The sequence below is a fragment of the Capra hircus genome, chromosome 10 (assembly GCF_001704415.2).
Source record: "Capra hircus breed San Clemente chromosome 10, ASM170441v1, whole genome shotgun sequence".
Lineage (NCBI taxonomy): Eukaryota > Metazoa > Chordata > Mammalia > Artiodactyla > Bovidae > Capra > Capra hircus.
In genome coordinates this window covers 72,126,801-72,149,283 of record NC_030817.1, presented here as the reverse complement: position 1 = coordinate 72,149,283, position 22,483 = coordinate 72,126,801, and the positions used below count along the sequence as shown (strand labels likewise).

The 22,483-nt window shown below is 36.0% G+C and overlaps 1 protein-coding gene across 1 annotated transcript in view; it reads right to left on the bottom strand.

Annotated features, from left to right (window-relative positions):
• The window catches only part of DPH6 (diphthamine biosynthesis 6), a 193,307-nt gene that overhangs the window by 73,671 nt on the left and 97,153 nt on the right, over positions 1-22,483 (bottom strand). Inside the window, exons 4-5 of the mRNA XM_018054492.1 lie at positions 12,146-12,219; positions 7,776-7,894 (exon numbers count right to left, since the gene is read on the bottom strand). Of these exons, the coding sequence (XP_017909981.1) occupies positions 7,776-7,894; positions 12,146-12,219 (193 nt within the window). The remainder of the gene's footprint in view (positions 1-7,775; positions 7,895-12,145; positions 12,220-22,483) is intronic.

Sequence of the window (22,483 nt, the reverse complement as noted above, 5' to 3'; positions counted from 1 at the left end):
AGAATCTCTCAGACAACAGAAAAAGAGGAAACACTTCTAAGTTTTATGAGGCCAGGGTAACCTTATTACTCGTATATGTCATTACTAGGAAAGAAGATTATATCCTTCAACATGCATGCAAAATTCCTAAACAGAGTATAAGCAAACTGAATCAAGCAATAAAGAAAGGGACAATTCATTATGGAGTGTTATATGGCAATAAAAAGACATCAAATACTGATCCAGGCTATAATATACATAAATCTTAAAAACACTATTTCAGATGAAAGAAGCCAGTCATGAAAGACAACATACTGTAGGACTCCATTCATAGGAAATGTGCAGAATAGCAAATATATAAAGACATAAAGATGGGAATATACTGTGAATATACTAATAATTGTATACTTTAAATGGGTGAACTGCATGGCATATTAATTATATTTCCATAAAACTGTTACAAATAGTGTACAGTATATAATAGTTACATGCTCAGACAAAACAGATATAGAACTTTTAAGAGATAAGAAGTGAAATTCAGGAGAGCACATGTAAAAAATTATTTTTAACTGTTTTCAACAATTACAGTGATGGTGGGGATATTAGCATTGTGATTCTGAAACTGTTTCACACATTGCTAAAATTTTAATATCTGTATTTATTAACATGCTGAAAGTCAACATGAGTTTCTTGGAAGCAGAACAGATGATACTCATACACACAATAAAGTAGATAATATCATTCTGGTTCTTCTTGGTGCCAGCTCTTTACCCAGAAGCAAGATGAGAATGAGATTCAATATTTTAAGTAGTTGCATCCTCTGTAGGTAAGGTATAAAACTGCTTATTTACTTAGGAAAAAGGGGACAGTTGTTTCCCCTCTCCTTCTGAGAGATTCTTTGGAAAAGTAAAAGCAAAGACTTGTGTCTTCATTTTGTAATGTAAAAAAAAATCTCTCTGGGGAGGAATAAAACTAGTGTCTCCAGTTTTACAACCCAGATGTCTCCAAGGTCCAGGTCTCATCCCTCCACCCTTGAAATGTAAACACAGACCTCCAGAGAAGTAAGTCTCTCTGGAGTCCTCTCTGTCTATTCCATCATACATTAAATTCTAATGCTTGCTTTTAACTGAGGTCCCAAGTTGCTGTAAAATTTGCTCAGAAAGCCCTAATTGTGCAGAAGCATAAATGCATTTTCTCTACAACCCTACTTATATAATATGGTATAAAATGAATGAGAAAATGAGTTAAACCAAAAGACTGGATTGTTAAGTCAGATTCAAACAAATCTGAGACCTTATCCAGCACCTATCTTTACTGATAACTTAAAGAACAGAAGTAAACAAACAACGCAGCAAATCAAGCAGAGGTCAAGGACCATCAGAACAACTCTCCATGTCCTTCACTGTCATACTGATTATGCTCTGGCACAGGAGGGCATACAGAGTCAGTTAGAATTATAGCACCATTCTTCATATCTTGCCCATCAAAATCAACTTTCTTTTGCATACATTCACTTTTACTGTGACCAGGGTGGTGTGACCAGAGAGATTACAGTCCAATTAAACTGTGGATTCCATCTGGTTTGAGGATTTACCTGTATCCCAGATATCACAGTATAGGTTTTAACAGCCACTGGTTCCCAGATGTCATTGTGCAACATGCTCTCTTCAGGTCAACATAGTGTTATTCCTTTATCTGTCCAAACTCCACCAATGCACCATGAAAAGACAGATCTCAATATCTGTGGTACTTGGTCCATTAGAAAACCAGCATAAAGGTCACATGTTCAGTAATGTCCTACCATAATCTATGCTAACGGTAGAATGCTAACTGGCATCTTCAGCTTGGTTTCTGATACTCCTGATTGTTGATCTTTAAACATAGCAACTTCCATAATGATTAGAATATTCCATAGTCTCCTCTGGGTAAGTATTTAGGCCTTCTTCCAATACTGTTGACTGACACAATGTTCCATGAAAGTAAACACTCTATTCGTTCAGTTATTTAGAGCTCTGTTGTCCCTCCAGGGCCATTTCTAGATGTAGTCAGTCTCCTGGAAAAGAGCTCCCTCTAGTGTCTATAATTGGACTAGCAAGTTCTTTTCATCATGATAAGCTTTCAGGAATATTACGTATTTTGGTCTGATATAGAACCGAAAAGTCAGGATCAAAAATCCACACAGAACATCTAGCACAGTAATCAAGCCACAATGTGTGTTATTACCATGGTACTTAAGTGACATTTGTATAGTTTAGAAAAATGGCTTGTATACAAAATGTGAATCTCATGAGATTATCAATTAGCATATTATGCCAAACACAGCTCTGCCTGGCCATCACAGATTTTCCATAAATGTACTTCATATAACTCCAGAGAAGTGTTATCAGTAATATCAATTCATTGTATCTCTAGTAAGTCCATCTCCCTCAAGAGCGGTGTTCCAATTTCCTTAAATGAAGTCCATTCAGTCCGGTTCAGTCGCTCATTTGTGTCCAATCTTTGTGACCCCCATGGACTGCAGTACGCCAGGCATTCCTGTCCATCACCAACTCCTGGAGATTGCTCAGACTCATGTCCATTGAGTCAGTGATGCCATCCAACCATCACATCCTCTATCGTCCCCTTTTCCTCCTGCCTTCAATCTTTCCCAGCTTCAGGGTCTTTTCCAATGAGTCAGTTCTTCCCATCAGATGGCCAAAGTACTGGAGCTTTAGCTTCAGCATCAGTCTCTCCATTGAATATTCAGGACTGATTTCCTTTAGGATGGACTGGTTGGATCTCCTTGCAGCCCTAGGACTCTCAAGAGTCTTTTTCAATGCCATAGTTCAAAAGCATCAATTCTTCCGGTCTCAGCTTTCTTTATGGTTCAACTCTCACATCCATATATGAATCCTGGAAAAACCATAGCTTTGACTAGATGGACCTTTGTTGGCAAAGTAGTGTCTCTGCTTTTCAATATGCTGCCTAGATTTGTCATAGCTTTTCTTCCAAGGAGCAAGCGTCTTTTAATTTCATGGCTGCAGTCCCATATGCAGTGATTTTGGGGTTGACACTGTGGTGATTCTGCAGTGATTTAAATGAAGTCCATTACATTCACATATTCTGTATTTTAAGGACTAGATCAGGCTATAGTATTAGGGTCTCAGTCATGTCTGACTCTTTGTGACTCCCGTGGACTGTGGCCTGCCAGGCATCTCTGTCTATGGAATTCTCCAGGCAAGAATATTGGAGTGGGTTGATGTTTCCTTCTCTAAGATCAAGCTATGACAGGCGGTAAAAATCTGTTTTCCATTACACCTAGGTAGGTGTCTTAGCAACATACTGTTCTGTTTTATGCCCACAAAGAATGAAAAAGCTCTACTGTTTGGAATTTTTCACCTACATAATTTATTAGTAATTATCATCAGAAAAATGATTGGAATGGTAACTATAGACAATAAATCAATAACTGAGTGTAACTATAGTAAAAAAACTACCACTATACTGAACCATCAACTGGAACTTTGTCATTCTGTTGCTTCAGATTGCCCAGGTAAAATCTTCAGATAGAGCTCATATATCAGCAACTTCCATTCTCTGTAGGAAAGAGGTCCAGAGTTTCCTCTCAACATAAGTAGACAGTATTAGATCTGAGAGGGATGCCTTAAGTGTGTTATTCTCCAGCTCAGAGGGGCTGGCAGGTCACATGACTGCACTCTGCTAGAATTGTAATCTACTTATAAGTGCTTTCCCATCTCCTCTGATACCCTTCATTTCCATTTACAACCTGTTTTGACCCATACCCTTTCCCCTATGATTGGCCTTTCTGGCTCAGTATATGTATTATAAAACCACGAGGGCTGTAAGAACAGCCGCCTTGTTAACACTTCTCCTTGGACTCACTCCAAGGTTGATATTACAGATTTTGACAGATAAAGAATCACAGGACACATGGCCCTGTGTTTAGACATAGGCCTTAATTTACCTCCGTGGGTGAAGCTGTGACATATTCCCAAGAGTCTTTAAGGATACGCAATGTCAAATTTAGTAGTATTAATATTGCATTTTCTGCATTGATAACATTTTCTTTTGGTGCATGTAACTTTAAGCTCAGGCCTGGGACCAAGAGATCAGGCAAAACCAAACAAACAAAAAAACTTGTAAAATGGGAAAAATAGATAGTTGTATACTTAAATCATTCCCCATCACCTCATTCTTACCTTCCAATCCCAGATGCATTCCCAGTAGAATCTTGGCATTGTTTGCTACCATAGTCAATGTTAGCATAAACTAATTTAATTAAGCTAATCATTAAATCCCTTTTTCCTTTCTGGCCATTTAAATTAACTAGTGCATCAATTTCCCGTTTCAGTCTTCAATTATATCGCTGCTCTACGGATGTTAACAAATGTAGCATACCTGTGAGACATTTCTTGTCCATTTCTGTGTATTTATAGCAGTAAAATGTATACAATGGTCAGATTATACTGAAGTGAGCCAAAGGATGGGGAATTGGCTGCTCCAAACTTTAACCATACTTCCCAATATTGCCTAAGTTAAATCCGGCTCAGGGTTAAACAGGTATCATCCCAGTTAACACTCATTTGCAGCCTCTTGGGGCTTTTGGTAAAGGTCCAATATAGTCTACTTGCCAGCTAATATTCCAGTTCTTGGCTTTGGGAAATTTTATTCACTGCCATGTTTGTTTTCATTTTTAAAATTGGCTTTAAATAAAATACGCCAATTTTAAATTTCAGGAAATATATACAGGCATGCAAGCATCAACATAATTACACAGAATATTTCCACCACTCTAAAAAAGTTAATGAGAAAAGTTGGATGCTGTCATTTTCCCACTCTGCAGTCAGTCCTTTCTCCAACTCCCAGCATCTGGCATCCAGTTACTTACCATGTGTCTATAATTTTCTATTTTTAAAATGTCACATAAATGGAATAATATAATATGAGCTTACTTGTATCTCACAACTCTCAAATACTTTCTTCTTTGATTAGTAGGTTAATAGAAGTATGTTGGTTAATTTCAAAATGTGGGGTGGGGGTTCTCCAGATACATCTCTGTTAATTTTGTATATTCGGAGATATGCATCTTTTCTCCTATCTTTTCATTTCCCTCCTTTATGCCTCCTTTCTTTTGGATGGCTTGGAAGTTTTTTTTTTTTTTTTTTTTTTTTTAAACTATGTGGCCCTATGCAAGGTAACTAAGTTGGAAGATCTGTTACTTCCCCCTGAATAGTTTCTTCACTTCCCAAGAGTAAGGTTTTCATGACCTACTCACATATCATCATTTACGCCAATGGATCTGTGTTCAACTTAGTGAATTTTTAAAAAATAGACATATTTATGTAATCAAAACTCAAATCCGGATTTAGATCATTGCCAGTATCTCCCTAGTCAATACTTGCCCTCTTGGAGATAACAGTTTTCCAGATTCTTAACACTGTAGATGTATTTTTTTCTATTCTTGAATTTTATATGGTTGAATCATACAGAATATGCTCCATATATGTGTGTGTATGTTAGTCGCTCAGTTGTGTCTGACTCTTTGCAACCCTATAGACTATAGCCTGCCAGGCTCCTCTGTCCATAGAACTCTCCAAGCAAGAGTATTGGAGTGGGTTGCCGTTCCTTTCTCCAGGGGATCTCCCTGTCCCAGCGATCGAACTGGGTCTCCCACATTGTAGGCACATTCCTTACCATTTGAGCCACCAGGGAAGGCCCAATATTATATATACACATACCGAAAAAAGATGATCAGCATCACTCCCGTGTTATCTCTGGGAAAGGGAATGATTGGCAAGAGAAGAGTTGATAGAAAATACAACAAATTTTTCTGTAACGTGAAAATTTACCATGTATTGCAAGAATGTTTTCATGTAATACTTATACAATTAAAAATAAATATTTCTAAATGGCAGGACTGTTCTGAAATCCAATATGGAAATAGTGTTTAAATAAGTCTAAAAACCAGAAACGTCAATAAATACTAATTCATTAATATGAAAATTTCATGAGTTCACTCACACCTGTAAGACACTGAAGTTATGTAACACAATTATTGGAAATATGTTTCTATACATCCATATAGAGCCAACCCTCATATAAGACTATTCCATAATCTTAGGGCCACAGAACTTTGCTGACACCTTCTCCACCTGGAAAGGTCCTATTGTCCCATTCTTTTGATTAAAATTTTTTCTTAAAATTAAACTGTGTGTGTGTTGGGGGGGGTGGTAAGCCTGAACACCTACATTGCGTCATTTATATCTGTATCTTTAGAAGGACTGTGCCACTCAGCAAATCTTTCTTTAATAGTGTTCTTGAGAATAATTTTTGTCTCTGTGCACCTATAGGCAATCAATAGAAACTATGTGCTATAAATGTTAAAATCAGATCTATACTTTTGTCATTGGAATGTCAGGGACAAATCAACTTGGTTTTATACTTTATCCAAAAGTTTAATACCGTTAATCACCATCTCCAACCTTTACAATGAGGCACACACACATACACACACACAAATGAAAAGTAATATCAGTCAGAGTAAGGTCATAGTCTATAGCTCTGTTTTTCTAACAGGTCAGGTTCTTTCAGGGTTATAATCTATTCCATTTTCTAGCAGTATTGGGGCAGAATATGTACTGTCCAGCAAAGTGCCACATGAACTTCAATATGGAACTATGCAATCTTAGAAAATCTGCAAGTGAGCAACAAAGAAAGTGAGAGCATACTCTGTGTACATTCATAGGGAAACTCAAGGCAAATATATCTGTAGTGAGAATTTCAATCAAAAGAGTTGCTGAGCAGCATTTTCTCAAAAATAAGAACACAAAACCACCTCATTTTTTTCTTTTTAACAGCTAAGGAGATCAACTGCATGTTCTCTAAATAAGGCTTTCCACTAAAGATAACACCTTGATTTCTATAAGAAGAGAGTAGCTTGGTGTTTACCAAGAAGAAATACTATGGAATCTTCCTTTTAACACTGTTTAAAATGTGAATTTATTTGCAACATCTTCCACAGCTTGAGACCTTGTTATTTCAGAGATCAGCAAGGTATACACTATCAAATGAGGTACATGATTCAGGCTTTGAGAACCCTGAGGCTCCAGGGCATTTACTGTAATAGGCTCATGAAATAAATGAATTGGGCTCAAACCCCATGGTTTCTTGAAAATGAATATAATTATAAAAACTCAAAACAACAAATTGAATGTGTTCACATGTAATATCCATATTTGAATCAGATTACCACCTGCCTGTTGTGTCTATGCTAACCGATCAAATGACACTATCTCAAATGTGAATTTCTCATTGTCCTCAACAAAAATCCACTACCCAGCATATTTCTGATACCAGAGAGTCAATCATTCTATTGATACTTAGCATTATTCAAGGTGTGTTAAAAAAAAGATAAAAATATCATGTGTTGTGCCAAATATAGATTTTAAAAAACTTAAAAAAATAATCAATCTATACTTTTTGTTCCCTATGAATCTGAATTCTGTATCTTATAAAAGGAACTTAAATTGAAGGACTACAATATAATGCCAGTTTAGAGGCAGTTATATATTTAGGGACAAAAAAGAAAGTCAAAAAAGAAAAAAGACTCACTATTAATCACTTTGGTAAGTAATCAAAAGCCCATTCTAAAACTTACCCTTACTCAATTCCTTTAGCTTATAACTCCATGTTTTTATATTCTAAATCAATCTTTCTTATCAGTTGTAACTGTTTATTAGTGAACTCAGATTATCTGAGTGGTAACAGACAGCTCCCTTGAAAGTCTGGCTACATACCTAGAGCTGCTACTTTGATGATGATTGCTTGAATGTTAGATGATATCATCTCTTGGAGCAAATCTTCCTGGTTTCTCTGCCAAAGGTAAGCTAAAGGCTGGAGATTAAGTCTTTTACACCTATAAAATAATTTAAAAAAAAACACATAACATCTTAATGTTCTATATTTAGATCCATAGCAATTACTTTGATTTTAAACATACTGCTTCTCTCAAGGATTTTAGCATATAAAATACTTTAAAAAGCATGTTTTGCATAATGAAGTTTATGTATATAACATAAACATGTTTAATATCCACAAGCTATGCCTAAACAGATAAAAATGAAATCTCCAGGCAGATTAGAAATATTAATTTTAGTAAGACTCTAAGTTTAGAAATCTAGCAAAAAAGCTTCCAAATGCTAACAGATGATTATTCTTGTTTTTAGAACTTCCTTAGGAGTCAAAATTGCAAAGCTATGCAAAATAGGCAAATAAATTTATCCTAATAAAATAATCATATTAATTAGGATAAATTTATATCCTAATAAGAGATAATCATATCTTAATAAATAATCACATACTGATTAAATTTATAATATCTATGGTTATATGAACTACTCTTATCTGACTTTGAAACTTTTTTTAAAGAATTTGACTCTGAGTGGGTAGAGATAAATTAGAAGTATGAGAGCTAACAGATAAAAATTATCTATTATATATATAAAATAGACAAACAACAAGGGTTTACTGTGTAGTACAGGGAACTGGAACTATATTCAGTATTTTATAATAACCTATAATGGAAAATAATCTGGAAAAAATATACGACTTTGCTATATACTGAAACTTTGCTATACATACTTTGCTATACACTTTGTTATACTTTGCTATATACCTGAAAATAACATAATATTGTAAATCAAGTATACTTCAAAATAAAAGAGAAAAAAGGTGAAAAGATACTTTAATAAAAACAAGCAAAAAGAATCAAGAATAAGCATAACTATAATGACAGCAAAAAAAAAAAAAAAGAATTCACGTCTGAGTGAAAAGAAAGAAAACAGAAATAACAAAAAGTGCATACACTGAGCACTTAATATGCTGCAAGTATTGTACTACAAATTTTACATTATGGTGCTAGAAGAATTCGGATTTTGGAGTCCAGACAAATCTGAGTTTGAAACCTCCTCCTAAACTCACTAGCTGCATGACTTTAACAAGTCAGAGCTAAGCTTTAGTTTTCTAGTTCATATATAGGGACAAAATGTTTCTTTCCAAAGTTCTTGAGAAGATTACAATATTAGAAAGTGAAGTCAGCTTTTATTCCTCTTTTCTTCACATTCTACATCTAATCTACCACAATGCAGAATACAATCACTCCTCACCAGTACCACTGGTAACATGCTGGTCGGAGCCACTATCTTTCGGCATACAGGATCCTAGTTCCCTGACCAGGGACTGAACCCACACACCTGCAGTGGAAGCAGAGTCTGTGTTTTTTTTTTCACTCTACTTGGCAGAGAATTTTTATTTTTATTTTTTAATATAAATTTATTTATTTTAATTGGAGGCTAATTACTTTACAGCAGAGTCTTAACCACTGGACTGCCAGAGAAGTTTCCATTCTTGCCCTTTTAAAATAATTTTCAATATAATAGTTGGTGTGATCCTTTTAAAACATAAATGGATCATGGGATTCCTCTGCTCTAAACCCTCCCTTGTTACTCCTAGTAAATAAGCTCTGCAGGGATCCCACCCCAGCTGGCTCTCATACCTCACCTCCCACTACATTCCAACCTGCCCCCCACCCTGCCTGTTCACTCTTGTCTAACATACTTGCCATGTTCCCTACCTTCCTCACTTGCTTCATGCCTTTAGTTAGATATCAGGGAGGATTAATTAATTAAAATTAATATAGATTAACTTAATCAATTAAAAGTAATATAGATAAAAATGTTGTAAAATGCTTGGATAAAATAGGTATTCAATAAACAGTAGAGACAAGTGATTCACTCAAGTCACACTGTAAGTGGCTGAGCTCAAATTTCAAGTAAAAAATATAGCTCTAAGCTCCACCATCCCTAATGTCAGTAAGGCTTCCTGGATGACTACTCCAGCATACATGGAACGCTCGGTCTTGCAGAAAATTCCAATACTTATTAAATGTACCATTTATGTGGCCATTTACTCATACATGGTCTTAAGAAATATTAATACCACTTTTTTTTTCTTGCACATATACCTTGACTTTCAAAGAAATCAAGATCTTCCTTAATGTTGAGACTGTTTTATATAATTTTCTTTTGTAAAATGTCCTGAGCATCTAAATCAATGTTGAGACAATGCTGAGGCAGTTAATAAACATAAAATAACAAAACTGTAACTACCCACGTAACACAAGCATTACAGTTTTTGCTGTCCTATCACCAACATTTAATGTCTACTAACCAAATTTTTCTCTCCACATTTTTGAGGTAAACATTTTTTGGTTGTTTTTTTTTTTTTTGAAGAAAATTTTATTCTTTCCTGGCCTTACTGGAAAATTCTTGGTTGTTTCTTTGGCATCCCTGATCTTTTGAGTATTTTCAGACTTAAGTAAGTCATATTTCTTTGGGGTCTTCCCTGGCGGTGCAGTGGTAAAGAATCTGCCTGACAATGCAGGGGATTCAGGTTCGATCCCCGGGTGGGAAAGACGCCCTGGAGAAGGTAATGGCCACCCACTCCAGTACTCTTCCCTGGAGAATCCCGTGGACGGAGGAGCCTGGTGGGCTACAGCTCATGGGGATGCAAAACAGCTGGACATGAGGAGCCTAGCAGGCTACAGTCCGTGGGGTCACACAAAGTCAGACACGACTGCACGACTTCACTTTACTAGCGACTAAACAACAACGTATGTCTTTACCTATTTAAATTCTTTACCAGTGTAAAATATCATGGCTGAAATAAGTTTCCTCTGTAAATCACTACTGTATTTGAGCTTGTGACATCTATTCAATTCATTATACCTCAAAATTATAATGAAGAAACTGCAAATTGGAGAGTGGCTAATTCAAAACTGAGTTTGTAGACCCATGGCTCCCAATAAAGAAAGTTAAGTCGCTCAGTTGTGTCCGACTCTTTGCGACCCCATGGACTGTAGCCTACCACGCTCCTCTGTCCATGGGATTTTCCAGGCAAGAGTACTAGAGTGGGTTGCCATTTCCTTTTCCAGAGGATCTTCCCAACCCAGGGATCAAACCTGGGTCTCCCAAATTGTAGGCAGACGCTTTACCATTTGAGCCACCAGGGAAGATTAAAAAAAATACTGCAGATGTGCTTTTTTTTTTTTTTGGTGCTGAAACCTGGGAATGAACAGATGTGCTTTATGGTATATAATATGGTTAAACTGTTTGTTGAAGTGTACCTGAGACTGCATTTTGAGAAACAGTTTGCCTCCACTTTTGAGTAGCCAATGGGCCCCTCTCTCATGTAGATATAAAGCGGCTTCCCAACAGGAACACATTTTTATTGTCTCCTTAAAGCTTTCATGAATAGATGTCAGTCCTACCTACAGTTTGGCTACCCATTAAATTACGTATGTTTGAATTTATTCAAAAGCAAAGATTTTTACACAAAATATTCTCAGAGAATATGACTTAAAACAAGATGAGAATAATATTATTTTTAACACTTGGCTAAGGGATATGCAATCCTTCTCCACCTATAAGTCAGCTGTTCTCAAATGCAGGCAGACAGAACACAAGGAAAATTTTTTCAAAATACACATTACTATCTCACATGGGAGGTGGGGGAGATGGGAGGAGTAACAATCTAATGATTCCTTTAAAGTTGAATGGGTTTTTATAGAAGTATTTCAACCTCATGAATATTCTTTTCTAAGAACTGAGTTTGAAGGACCAAAGAAGATATTTCTTAATATATTTTTCCTTTAAAATATTACTACACTATTTCTATTTGCTCCTGATTTTTATTACAAATGATAATGAGTTAAAAATATTAAAAAGTTATACTATTTCAAATAAGGGAGATTTGAGACTAATACTTCAAAAAAACTTTTGCTTCAATTTTTATTATAATTTTTCCTTATGGTAAGTAGATAAGTTTTCTCATGCATAGATATAAGGATAGAAAAAAAAGTAAAACTACAACTTTTGTTACTTAGGGCAATACATTTAGTTTCATGGGACACGTGGCGGCGGTGGTGGTTCAGTCACTAAGTCGTGTCTGACTCTGTGATCCCATGGTCTATAGCCCACCGGGTTCCTCTGTCCATGGGACATGTAGAATGCTATATCTATTTATTATTTGGGTACAATTATTTATTTTTCATTAATTCACATTCTTAATTTACATGTAAAAAATATAAAACAAATTAATGTTCTCTTACACGTTTTCTACTCGAACACGCTGATAGTCAGAGAGTATAGCACCTACTGATATTCCCTCTACTTCTTCTTTCTCCTGAAAATAAAGCAAAACATGTTTAAAAAAATAAATAAGCATGTGGCTCTGTATCATGTTCTGAATATTATAAATGAATTGTTTCATTTAGAAAACCACCTTGAAATAGAATAATTTACTGAAAATACAATCTACGTTCAGGGGAAAAAAGTATATTAAAAAATATATGTTTAACTCACCCTCTCAGTTCTGGGGAGAAATAATTATTCTTTTTACCAAAAACCCCAATTACTAGAGACCATTTTCAAAGGAGAAGATAAAGGCAGCACTTCCAAAATGTTTTCTGACTTGATATCTCTTTAAAGATTCACTGATGTTTGACAGAAGTTTCTAAGAAATTTCTATTTAAGGAAATTTTTTCTATTTAAGGAAGTTTTCCCAGATTAAGTAACTTTAAAAAAATTGAACCAGTGGTTCAGTTCAGTCGTTCAGTAGTGTTTGACTCTTTGCGACCCCATGGACTGCAGCATGCCAGGCCTTCCTGTCTATCACCACCTTCCAGAGTTTACTCAAATTCATGTGCATCAAGTCAGTGATACCATCCAACTGTCTCATCCTCTGTCGTCCCTTTCTCCTCCTGCCTTCAATCTTTCCCAGCATCAGGGTCTTTTCAAATGAGTCAGTTTTTCACAGCAGGTAGCCAAACTATTGGAGTTTCAGCTTCAGCATCAGTCCTTCCAATGAATATTCAGGACTGATCTCCTTTAGAATGGACTGGTTGGATCTCCTTGTCGTCCATGCAACTCTCAAGAGTCTTCTCCAACACCACAGTTCAAAAGCATCAATTCTTTGGGGTTCAGCTTTCTTCACAGTGCAATTCTCACATCCATACATGACCACTGGAAAAACCGCAGCTTTGACTAGACAGACCTTTGTTGGCCGAGTAATGTCCCTGCTTTTTAATATGCTATCTAGGTTGGTCATAACTTTCCTTCCAATGAGCAAGTGTCTTAATTTCATGGCTGCAGTCACCACCTGCAGTGATTTTGGAATTCCCAAAATAAAGTCTCTCACTGTTACCATTGTTTCCCCATCTATTTGCCATGAAGTGATGGGACCGAATACCTTGATCTTAGTTTTCTGAAAGTTGAGTTTTAAGCCAGCTTTTTCACTCTCTTCTTTCACTTTCATCAAGAGGCTCTTTAGTTCTTCTTTGCTTTCTGCCATAAGGGTGGTGTCATCTGCATATCTGAGGTTATTGATATTTCTCCCCAAAATCTGGTTTCCAGCTTGTGTTTCATCCAGCCCAGCATTTCTCATGACATCCTCTGCATATAAGTTAAATAAGCAGGGTGACAATATACAGCCTTGACGTACTCCTTTCCTGATTTGGAACCAGTCCATTGTTCCATGTCCAGTTTTAACTATTGCTTCTTGACCTACATACAAGTTTCTCAGGAGGCAGGTCAGGTGGTCTGGTATTCTTGTCTCTTGAAGAATTTTCCACAGTTTGTTGTCATCCACACAGTCAAAGGCTTTGGCATAGTCAATAAAGCAGAAGTAGATGTTTTTCTGGAACTCTCTTGCTTTTTTGATGATCCAATGGATATTGGCAATTTGATCTCTGGTTCCTCTGCCTTTTCTAAATCCAGCTTCAACATCTGGAAGTTCACAGTTCACATACTGCTGAAGCCTGCCTTGGAGAATTTTGAGCATTACTTTGCTAGGATGTGAGAAGAGTGCAACTGTGAGGTAGTTTGAGCATTCTTTGGCATTGCCTTTCTTTGGGATTGGAATGAAAACTGACCTTTTCCAGTCTTGTGGCCACTGCTGAGTTTTCCCAATCTGCTGGCATATTGGATACAGTGCTTTCACAGCATCATCTTTCAGGATTTGAAATAGTGCAGCTGGAATTCCATCACCTCCACTAGCTTTGTTCATAGTGATGCTTCCTAAGGCTCACTTGACTCGTTCTAGGTGAGTAATCACACCATCATGATTATCTGGGTCATGAAGATCTATTTTGCATAGCTCTTCTGTCTATTCTTGCCACCTCTTCTTAATATCTTCTGCTTCTGTTAGTTCCATGCCACTTCTGTCCTTTATTGTACCCATCTTTATATGAAATGTTCCCTTGGTATCTCTAGTTTTCTTGAAGAGAACTCTAGTCTTTCCCTTTCTATTGTTTTCCTGTATTTCTTTGCATTGATCATTGAGGCAGGTGTTCTTATCTCTCCTTGCTATTATTTGGAAATCTGCATTCAAATGGCTATATCTTTCCTTTTCTCCTTTGCGTTTCACTTCTCTTCTTTTTACAGCTATTTGTAAGACCTACTCAGCAAACAGTTTGCCTTTTTGCATTTCTTTTTCTCAGGGATGGTCTTTATCAATGCCTCCTGTACAATGTCATGAACCTCCGTCCATAGTTCATCAGGCACTCTGTGTATCAGATTTAATCCCTTGAATCTATATATCACTTCCACTGTATAACTGTAAGGGATTCCACTGTATAATCATAGGCAATAGTATAAGTAGATGAAGGAATACAATGATTTTAATCTGTATCTTAAAAAAAAAAATGACTGGCATAGGAACATCCAGGAAGTACTGATGATAGAGGATAAAGACATCTCAGATGAGAAGGACACAATGAATTCTTGTCAACAGAGTTACACGTCAGAAAACCCAACACTATATTCAGCAGTATCCCCCAGGGATGAGTGCTAACCTATCTAGCATACCCATTAAAAATGTAATTTCAAATATGATCTAGTTTGCAGATGAAAGCTAGAATGGATTAAAAAGAAAAGAAAATTAGTCAAGTACCTAGATGGACAGGGACAACACAGGGATTTGGAAGGACAGGCCCAGGATGAGATTTAATGAAAAGAAGTATAAAATAATACACTAAGGGAAGAATTATACACAACACAGGTATAAATTAGGGAACAGTTATCTAGAAAACAGATATGAATAAAGTGACTAGTTACTAATAATAAACTGAATAGAAATTCTCTGAATAGGCATAAAAGAAAAGTCATCCTAGACATACAGAGTACAGAAGAAACTACTTCAGAGAGATGACTTCTTTATTAACACTCTGGTCTTTCCAAACTTGTAAACCTACGAAGTACAATAGCGTTTCACATAAAAATAAATGTAATACTTTGAGATATTCTAAAATAACCTTGAAAGTCCTAAAACGATACCATAATAAAAAACAAAAATGAACAACAGGAATCTCTCATGTCTTTGAAGATTAAAGCAAATTAAAAATTTCTACTCTAAAATGATAGAGAAATATCTTCCCAAATTTCTTTGAAATAAATAGATTCTCCAGGAAAAGAGTATTTCCTTTGTTTTCTTATTTCAGCAACTTTGTGAGAACATTTGCTTGTAACCTTTCTCTAACCTTCCTAGCCACTTTATTTTTATAAAAGTCATTGTATTAGTAGAAAAAAGGCAAAATGAAGTGTTTCTCGTTACATGCAAATATGGCATAGATCACAGAGTAGTGAGTGATGTTATCAACGAGATCAAAATTTCAGTTATATTTTTATACCCTATATTGTTTATCTGAAGTTCTGTCAAAAGAAAGTATAAGGTCTTAAATATTATATATATGTGTGTGTCTGTGTGTATTTCTCAGTAGATCATGAAAACAAATACCAGTCACTGAAGTTTTTCTTTTCACACTAAGTCAAGCCACTTTAAACTAATAATTGACATTTGTTATCTATTTAAAATGGGTTAATGTTCTATAATTCTCATTTATTATTCACCCTAACCCCAAATAATTATTTAATTCCTTTTAGTCTACATGAAGTCTCTGGGATTCTCTTCTATTTCTATCTCTCATTTTCTATTTCATAATATTAAACTAATCAGTTCTAGAATTATATACCCAGCTAAATTTGGCTATTCTTCAATACTAAGCCTACCTAGATAGAAATTATTAGTTACATTTTTTTTCAACAATCATTACTACTACCTATTAGAAATTCAATCCTATTACCTATTTAGCTCTGTGATTTTGAACAAGTTATATAATTTCTCTGTGTCTCAGTTTCCTTATCTATATAGTGAAGATAATTATAGCTCTGTTTTCTAGGGTTATTATGAACACTGAGTAAAATAATACAGAAAAATAACAGTGACAAGCATCTAGTAAGCACTTAGTAAATAATTTCTTCTGTTACTATAAATCTTCTTTATTATTACTAATATTATTCTATAACTATTTCAGTTACTACATCTACTATTACCACTACTAACCACCACCACTACTGTTTACTACTGTTGCTGTTGTTGCTGTTAAGTCACTTCAGTCGTGTCCGACTCTGTGTGACCCCATAGATGGCAGCCTATCAGGCTCCCCTGTCCCTGGGATTCTCCAGGCAAGAACACTGGAATGGGTTGCCATTTCCTTCTCCAATGCATGACAGTGAAATGTGAAAGTGAAGTCGCTCAGTCATGTCCGACCCTCCGCGACCCCATGGACTGCAGCCTACCAGGTTCCTCCGTCCATGGGATTTTCCAGGCAGGAGTACTGGAGTGGGGTGCCATCGCCTTCTCCAACTGTTTACTACTACAACTAGATAAAGGCCTAACTTGACAAACAAAGCCCTTCATTTCTGGGCTTTAATCTCTTGTTCATTATTACTTTTTAACAAAGGTTCCCCAACTTGTAATAGTTTTATGTGTCAATATGACTAGGCTAAGGAGTACCTAGATTGCTGATAAAACATTTCTGTGAGGATGTTTCTGGAAGAGATTTTGAAATGGTAGACTGGGTAAGGAAGATACAGGTGAGCATCGTCCAATCTCTTGAGGGCCTGAATAGAACAAAAAAGTAGAGGAACGGCATATTTATTTGCTTGAGCTGGGATATCCACCTGTCCTCAGACATCAGTGTTCCTGGTTCTAGGGCTTTTGGACTCAGACTGAGATTTCCAACACTGGTCCCCTTGTTCTCAGGCTTTTGGGTTTGGATTGGAACTATATCACTAGTTTTTTAGGCTCCCAGCCTGCCAGTGGCACAGCATGGGACTTCTCAGCTTCCATAATCAGATGAACTAATCCTTCAAAACACATCTCTTTCCAAATATCTTTATATATTCTATTGGTCCTGTTTCTCTGGAGAATCCTGACTAATACACAACCCTTGACAACCAACTCTACAGTCCAGTTACAAACTTTTCAAACCTAGTGAGCCTTGAATAATCCAAAGATTAGGTAAGACTTTTGCTGAATCCTTATCATTCAGAACATACTACTAATTTTGAAGAAAGGCAAAATAGATCTTTAAAAGGTAAAAATCTAGCAGATAGTCAATCTACTCTGTAGAAAATACAGAGCTAAGCTCAGGTCCTAATCTGTGACTCATATAAATTTGGGGAAAAAGTTGGTAAATTAACAATGTGTATGTTCTTCCTACAAGTCATTGCACCCTCAGGGTCATATACTGAGTCCTCTTCTCACTCTGTGCTCTGCTTCTTGAGGTTCTTGTTTGTTTCTGTGGCCTCAAGTTCTCCTACATGCTGATAGCACCTCCATCTTTCTTTAAACTCTCTTGAGTACCAGAGTACAGCTGTTCCTTGGTATGTGAGGATTGATTCCAGGACCCCACTGTGGATACCAAAATCCTAGGACATTCAAGTCTCTTATATAAAATGGTGCAGCATTTAGATATAACATACACACATTCTCTCTAAAGAGAGAATACCTTAATAAAACAATGTACATGTCATGTAATAGTTATAAATACAATGACTAGATTAGCCAAGAAGACATCACAAGCTTATTTGTTGCTTAGATCACTGTTTTCCACAATTTTGTCAATATGAAGCACAATTGCAAGACTGCTGGGGAGCTAGTCCAGGCAGCTATCTGACCTACCTCACCAACTGTAACAACAGAGAGAGTAAAAATGTTAGTTGCTCAGTCATGTCCAGATTCTTTGTGATCCCATGGACTATAGCCCACCAAGCTCCTCTGTCCATGTGATTCTCCAGGCAAGAATACTGGAGCAGGTTGCCATTTGCTTCTCCAGGGGATCTTCCTGACCCAGGGATTGAACCCAAGTCTCCCACATTAAAGGCAGATTCTTTACTCTCTGAGCCAACAGGGAAGGGTACAATAGAGAGGTCACTTGCAAAAACAGACACATACACATAAACTGGTACAAAACATAGCTTCATTATTATTATTTGTACACCTAACTTGTATGTTCAGAAAGGACAAATATATCAATATACCAATACTCTTGTTTAAGAATCCAATGTCTGATTACAGAGGGTCAGATGTTCTTCTCAGAATATATTTTTAAGTTCTGGAGACCAGAAATAGAACAAATCATAATAATGCTTAATTCTGAATAGTAATTCATTTTTGCTATTTTATTTCTAACTTTATATTTCCTCAAACATTTTTACAATGTATTTACCTTTTCAATTAGGGGAAAATTTATTAAAACCCATATATGCATATATGTACTCATCCTATGAGCCGGTAAGCTGGCAGACAAAATTATTCATGTGTTTATTATGCAGCAATTTATAAAGGCTTATTGTGTGACAGGTCCTACACCAGGAAGGCTGAAACACTTTTGAAAAAAGCACAGAGGTTAACCTTAAGCAATTAAAATCTAGTGGTGAGGGATGCAGGAGAATGGACACACTGAGAAATTAAGTAAAATAAGTGACATAAATCCATACAGAGTATAATGGAACACAAAGGAAAGAATCTTTCTTGGGGGATGAGATTAGAAAATACTTAAAAAAATGTAATTGAAATAGATGCATGTATCTCAATGTTCGTTGCAGTACTTTTTACAATAGCTAGGACATGGAAGCAACCTAGATGCCCATCAACAGATGAATGGATACAGAAATTGTGGTATATATAGAGAGTGGAATATTATTTAGCTATAAAAAAGAATGCATTTGAACCAGTCCTAATGAGGTGGATGAATCTAGAGCCTATTATACAGAGTGAAGTAAGTTAGAAAGAGAAAGACAAATATTATATATTAATGCATGCGTATGGAATCTAGAAAGAAGTACTGATGAACCTATTTTCAGGAAAACAACTGAGATGCAGATACAGAGAACAGACTTGTAGACACAATGAGGGAAGGAGAGGGTGGGACAAATTGATGGAAAGTATGGAAACATATACAAAACTATATTTTAAATAGATAGCAAGTGGGAATTTTCTGTGTGACACAGGAAGCTCAATCTAGTGCTTTGTGACAACCTTAGAGGGGTGGGAGATTGGAGGGGGATTCAGAAGGGAGGGGACATATGTTTACCTGTGGCTGATTCAAGTTGATGTATGGCAGAAACCAACATAATATTGTAAAGCAATTATCCTCTAAAAAAAAATTATATTCCAAACATGCAACAGTCAGAAATGTTGATTGTTTGACCTTTCTGATCATAAGAAAACAGATAACAGCTTCTACTGTATTCCTCCTTCAAATAGGATTTGTGTACAAAATCCACCAAATTTTTTTCTTCAAAGAAACAAACCTGGTTATAAAAAGGAATGTGTATAATTTATCAGCTAACAAATAGACATATAACTATTTATCAACATTTGGTATTTGATTGTGTGGTCAAATCTTCTATAGCAAACAGTAATCAATAATCATTAAAAAAAAAAAAAAAGAACATGTCAATCTGTTAGGGCCACAGAAGTGGGTCTTGTGCCAACCTGGCACCTTTGTTCTGTAACTCCTGGGATGCTTACTGCTTTTGTCTTGGGCCTGGTTCTCCGGAAAGTAAGAGTCCTCTGCTGGGTGAAAAGCTGCCCTGAGGGCTCCATGTAGCTTATATGGGCCCAGTTCAGGCCTGGTCCAAGGTTTTGTATCAGGTTGGGACTGTATAAAATTATTAGACTTGTCCATGTATAACCTAGTCCCAAAGTCTTATTAACTACTAAGCCTTATCTGCGTCTTTTAAAATCAAGACCCTAAGGCATCAGGAACACAGACACACAAGGACAGAAATCGACTTTTACTATGAAATGTACCTAGTGTGTCCTCATTTACATGCAAAGCTCTACTAGGCAACAGTTAAAAGGTACCAATTCAGAGACTGGGATGAAGACAGCATACCCTCAGTCATATGGTAGCAGTGAAAATTACAAGTTTAGAAGGGGGGTTTAAAGGTAGAAATTTAGACCCAAATTAGATTTATTCACTCAATATTCACTTATCTTCATACTGAGAAGTTGATTCACAAAGCCAACAACATAAATTTTTCAACCAACTTTTAAAATGCAACTTCTATAAATGAGGATTATTATTTTTTATGTTTTTTAAACAGCTCTAGCTTTATTGAGATATAATTGACAAATAAAATTGTAAGATGTTTAAAATGTGCAATGTGATGAAAACAAGCTGTCCCGTTTTACAAATGAAAACTAGGCCTATTTATTCCAAAGACGAGAAGATATGCAGCTTGCATTTATCGGGGATATTATTTTCTTTGAAAAATGCTTCAGTTACCAGTACTATTCTGTTAATGAGTTCCTGCCTGTTGAGAAAAAAATGATCTGTTGAATTTAAAATGTTTTTCATCTGAAAGGCATTCTAACATTTTTAATATGAACCATTCATTAAAGAAGAACACTTGCATTATAGCTCTGAGTGGTGATATTTGGACTTCTGGCAACGTGACATTATTAAATAAGAAACATTTGTGAATGCCAATGATATTCTGGGGACTGGATAATGAAACAAGAAATTTATGTGGCCAGTAAAGCACTAGATGATTTTTCCTTAAACTTTTAATTCTTCACTTCAGAGAATTACACAAGTCCAGGTTAAGAAAAATAGCCACAGAAATGAATACTCTTTTACATGAAATAATTCTGAAAGTGACACTGAGAATTGCCAAGAGATATATTCAGGCATCTGACTAAAATTTTTGTTAGACTTATTATTGTTTCTCTTAGTATCATCAATATAAACCATTTCCAAAATGGAAAATGATCACCATCTGGAGTTCTGCCATTAAACAGTAAGCTCATGACGGAGTACTAGGTCACTAATTTGTAACATTATTATCTCCCTTTGTGAGCTTTCTCAATTAAACAGGGAAAAAGTTGTTAAGGAAATCATTTGACAAAGAAACTGTAGATTATCATAATCATTTGTCATTTATTTCCATTTTAAAACTAAAGTGATTTCTTTTACTTTTGAGTTTGCATCTTAGTTGTAACAGTATGACACTCCTAGTTGGAATACATCTGTCATTTGCTACCTGGAGTGCCTTCCAACCTCAATGTACAAATTCATACATTGCTAGTCAACCTAGGCCAAATTCAACCTGAAATAAAACTGAACTCTGGAACAATTCTTCCCTCCTTGGGTTTCCAAGAATATTCATCCTGCTAAGACGGGGACATTTTGAGGACTTCTGTGAAACTCTTTAATAACAACAACATGAATAAAGGATTAAGCTGTTACTCTTTGTGGGAAGAATAAAGAAACAATCAAGAATTATTCATTTCTAAACAAATCAGTTTGGTAGCAAGTGTTTACCCTGTTTAAAAGCTGCTTTCTAAACTCATTTTCTAAGCTCCTAAGAAAACGTTCTTTGATTGGAGATAATGTTTAAAATGCAACTTATATAAATGGGGATTATTGTATTTTATGTGTTTAAATTACTCCATCTTCACTGAGGAATAATTAACAGGCAAAATTGTAAGATGTTTAAAATGTTCAACATAAAGATCCATATGACTTAGACAGCATATTAAAAAGCAGAGACATTACTTTGCTGACAAGGTCCATATAGTCAAAGCTATGGTTTCTCCAGTAGTCACCTACAGATGTATGTGAGAGTTGGACCATAAAGAAGGCTGAGCACCGAAGAACAGATGCTTTTGAATTACGTTGTTGGAGAAGACTCTTGAGAGTCCCTTGGACTGCAAGGAAATAAAACCAGTCAATCCTAAAGGAAATCAACCCCGAATTCACTGGAAGGACTGATGCTGAAGCTTAAGCTCCACTACTTTGGCCACCTGATATGAAAAACTGACTCAGTGGAAAAGGCCCTGATGCTGGGAAAGACTGAAAACAGGAGGAGAAGGGGATGACAGAGGAGAAGTTGGTGAAGGAGAGGGAAGCCTGGCATGCTGCAACCCATGGGGTTGCAGAGTAGGACACGACTGAGTTGACTGAACAACAATCAACAATACTTAGGTTGTTTCCATACCTTAGTTATTCTGAATAAAACTGCAATGAACTTGAGAATACAGATATCTTTCAGAGATAATGATTTCACTTCCTTTGGATTTATACCTGGAAGCAGAA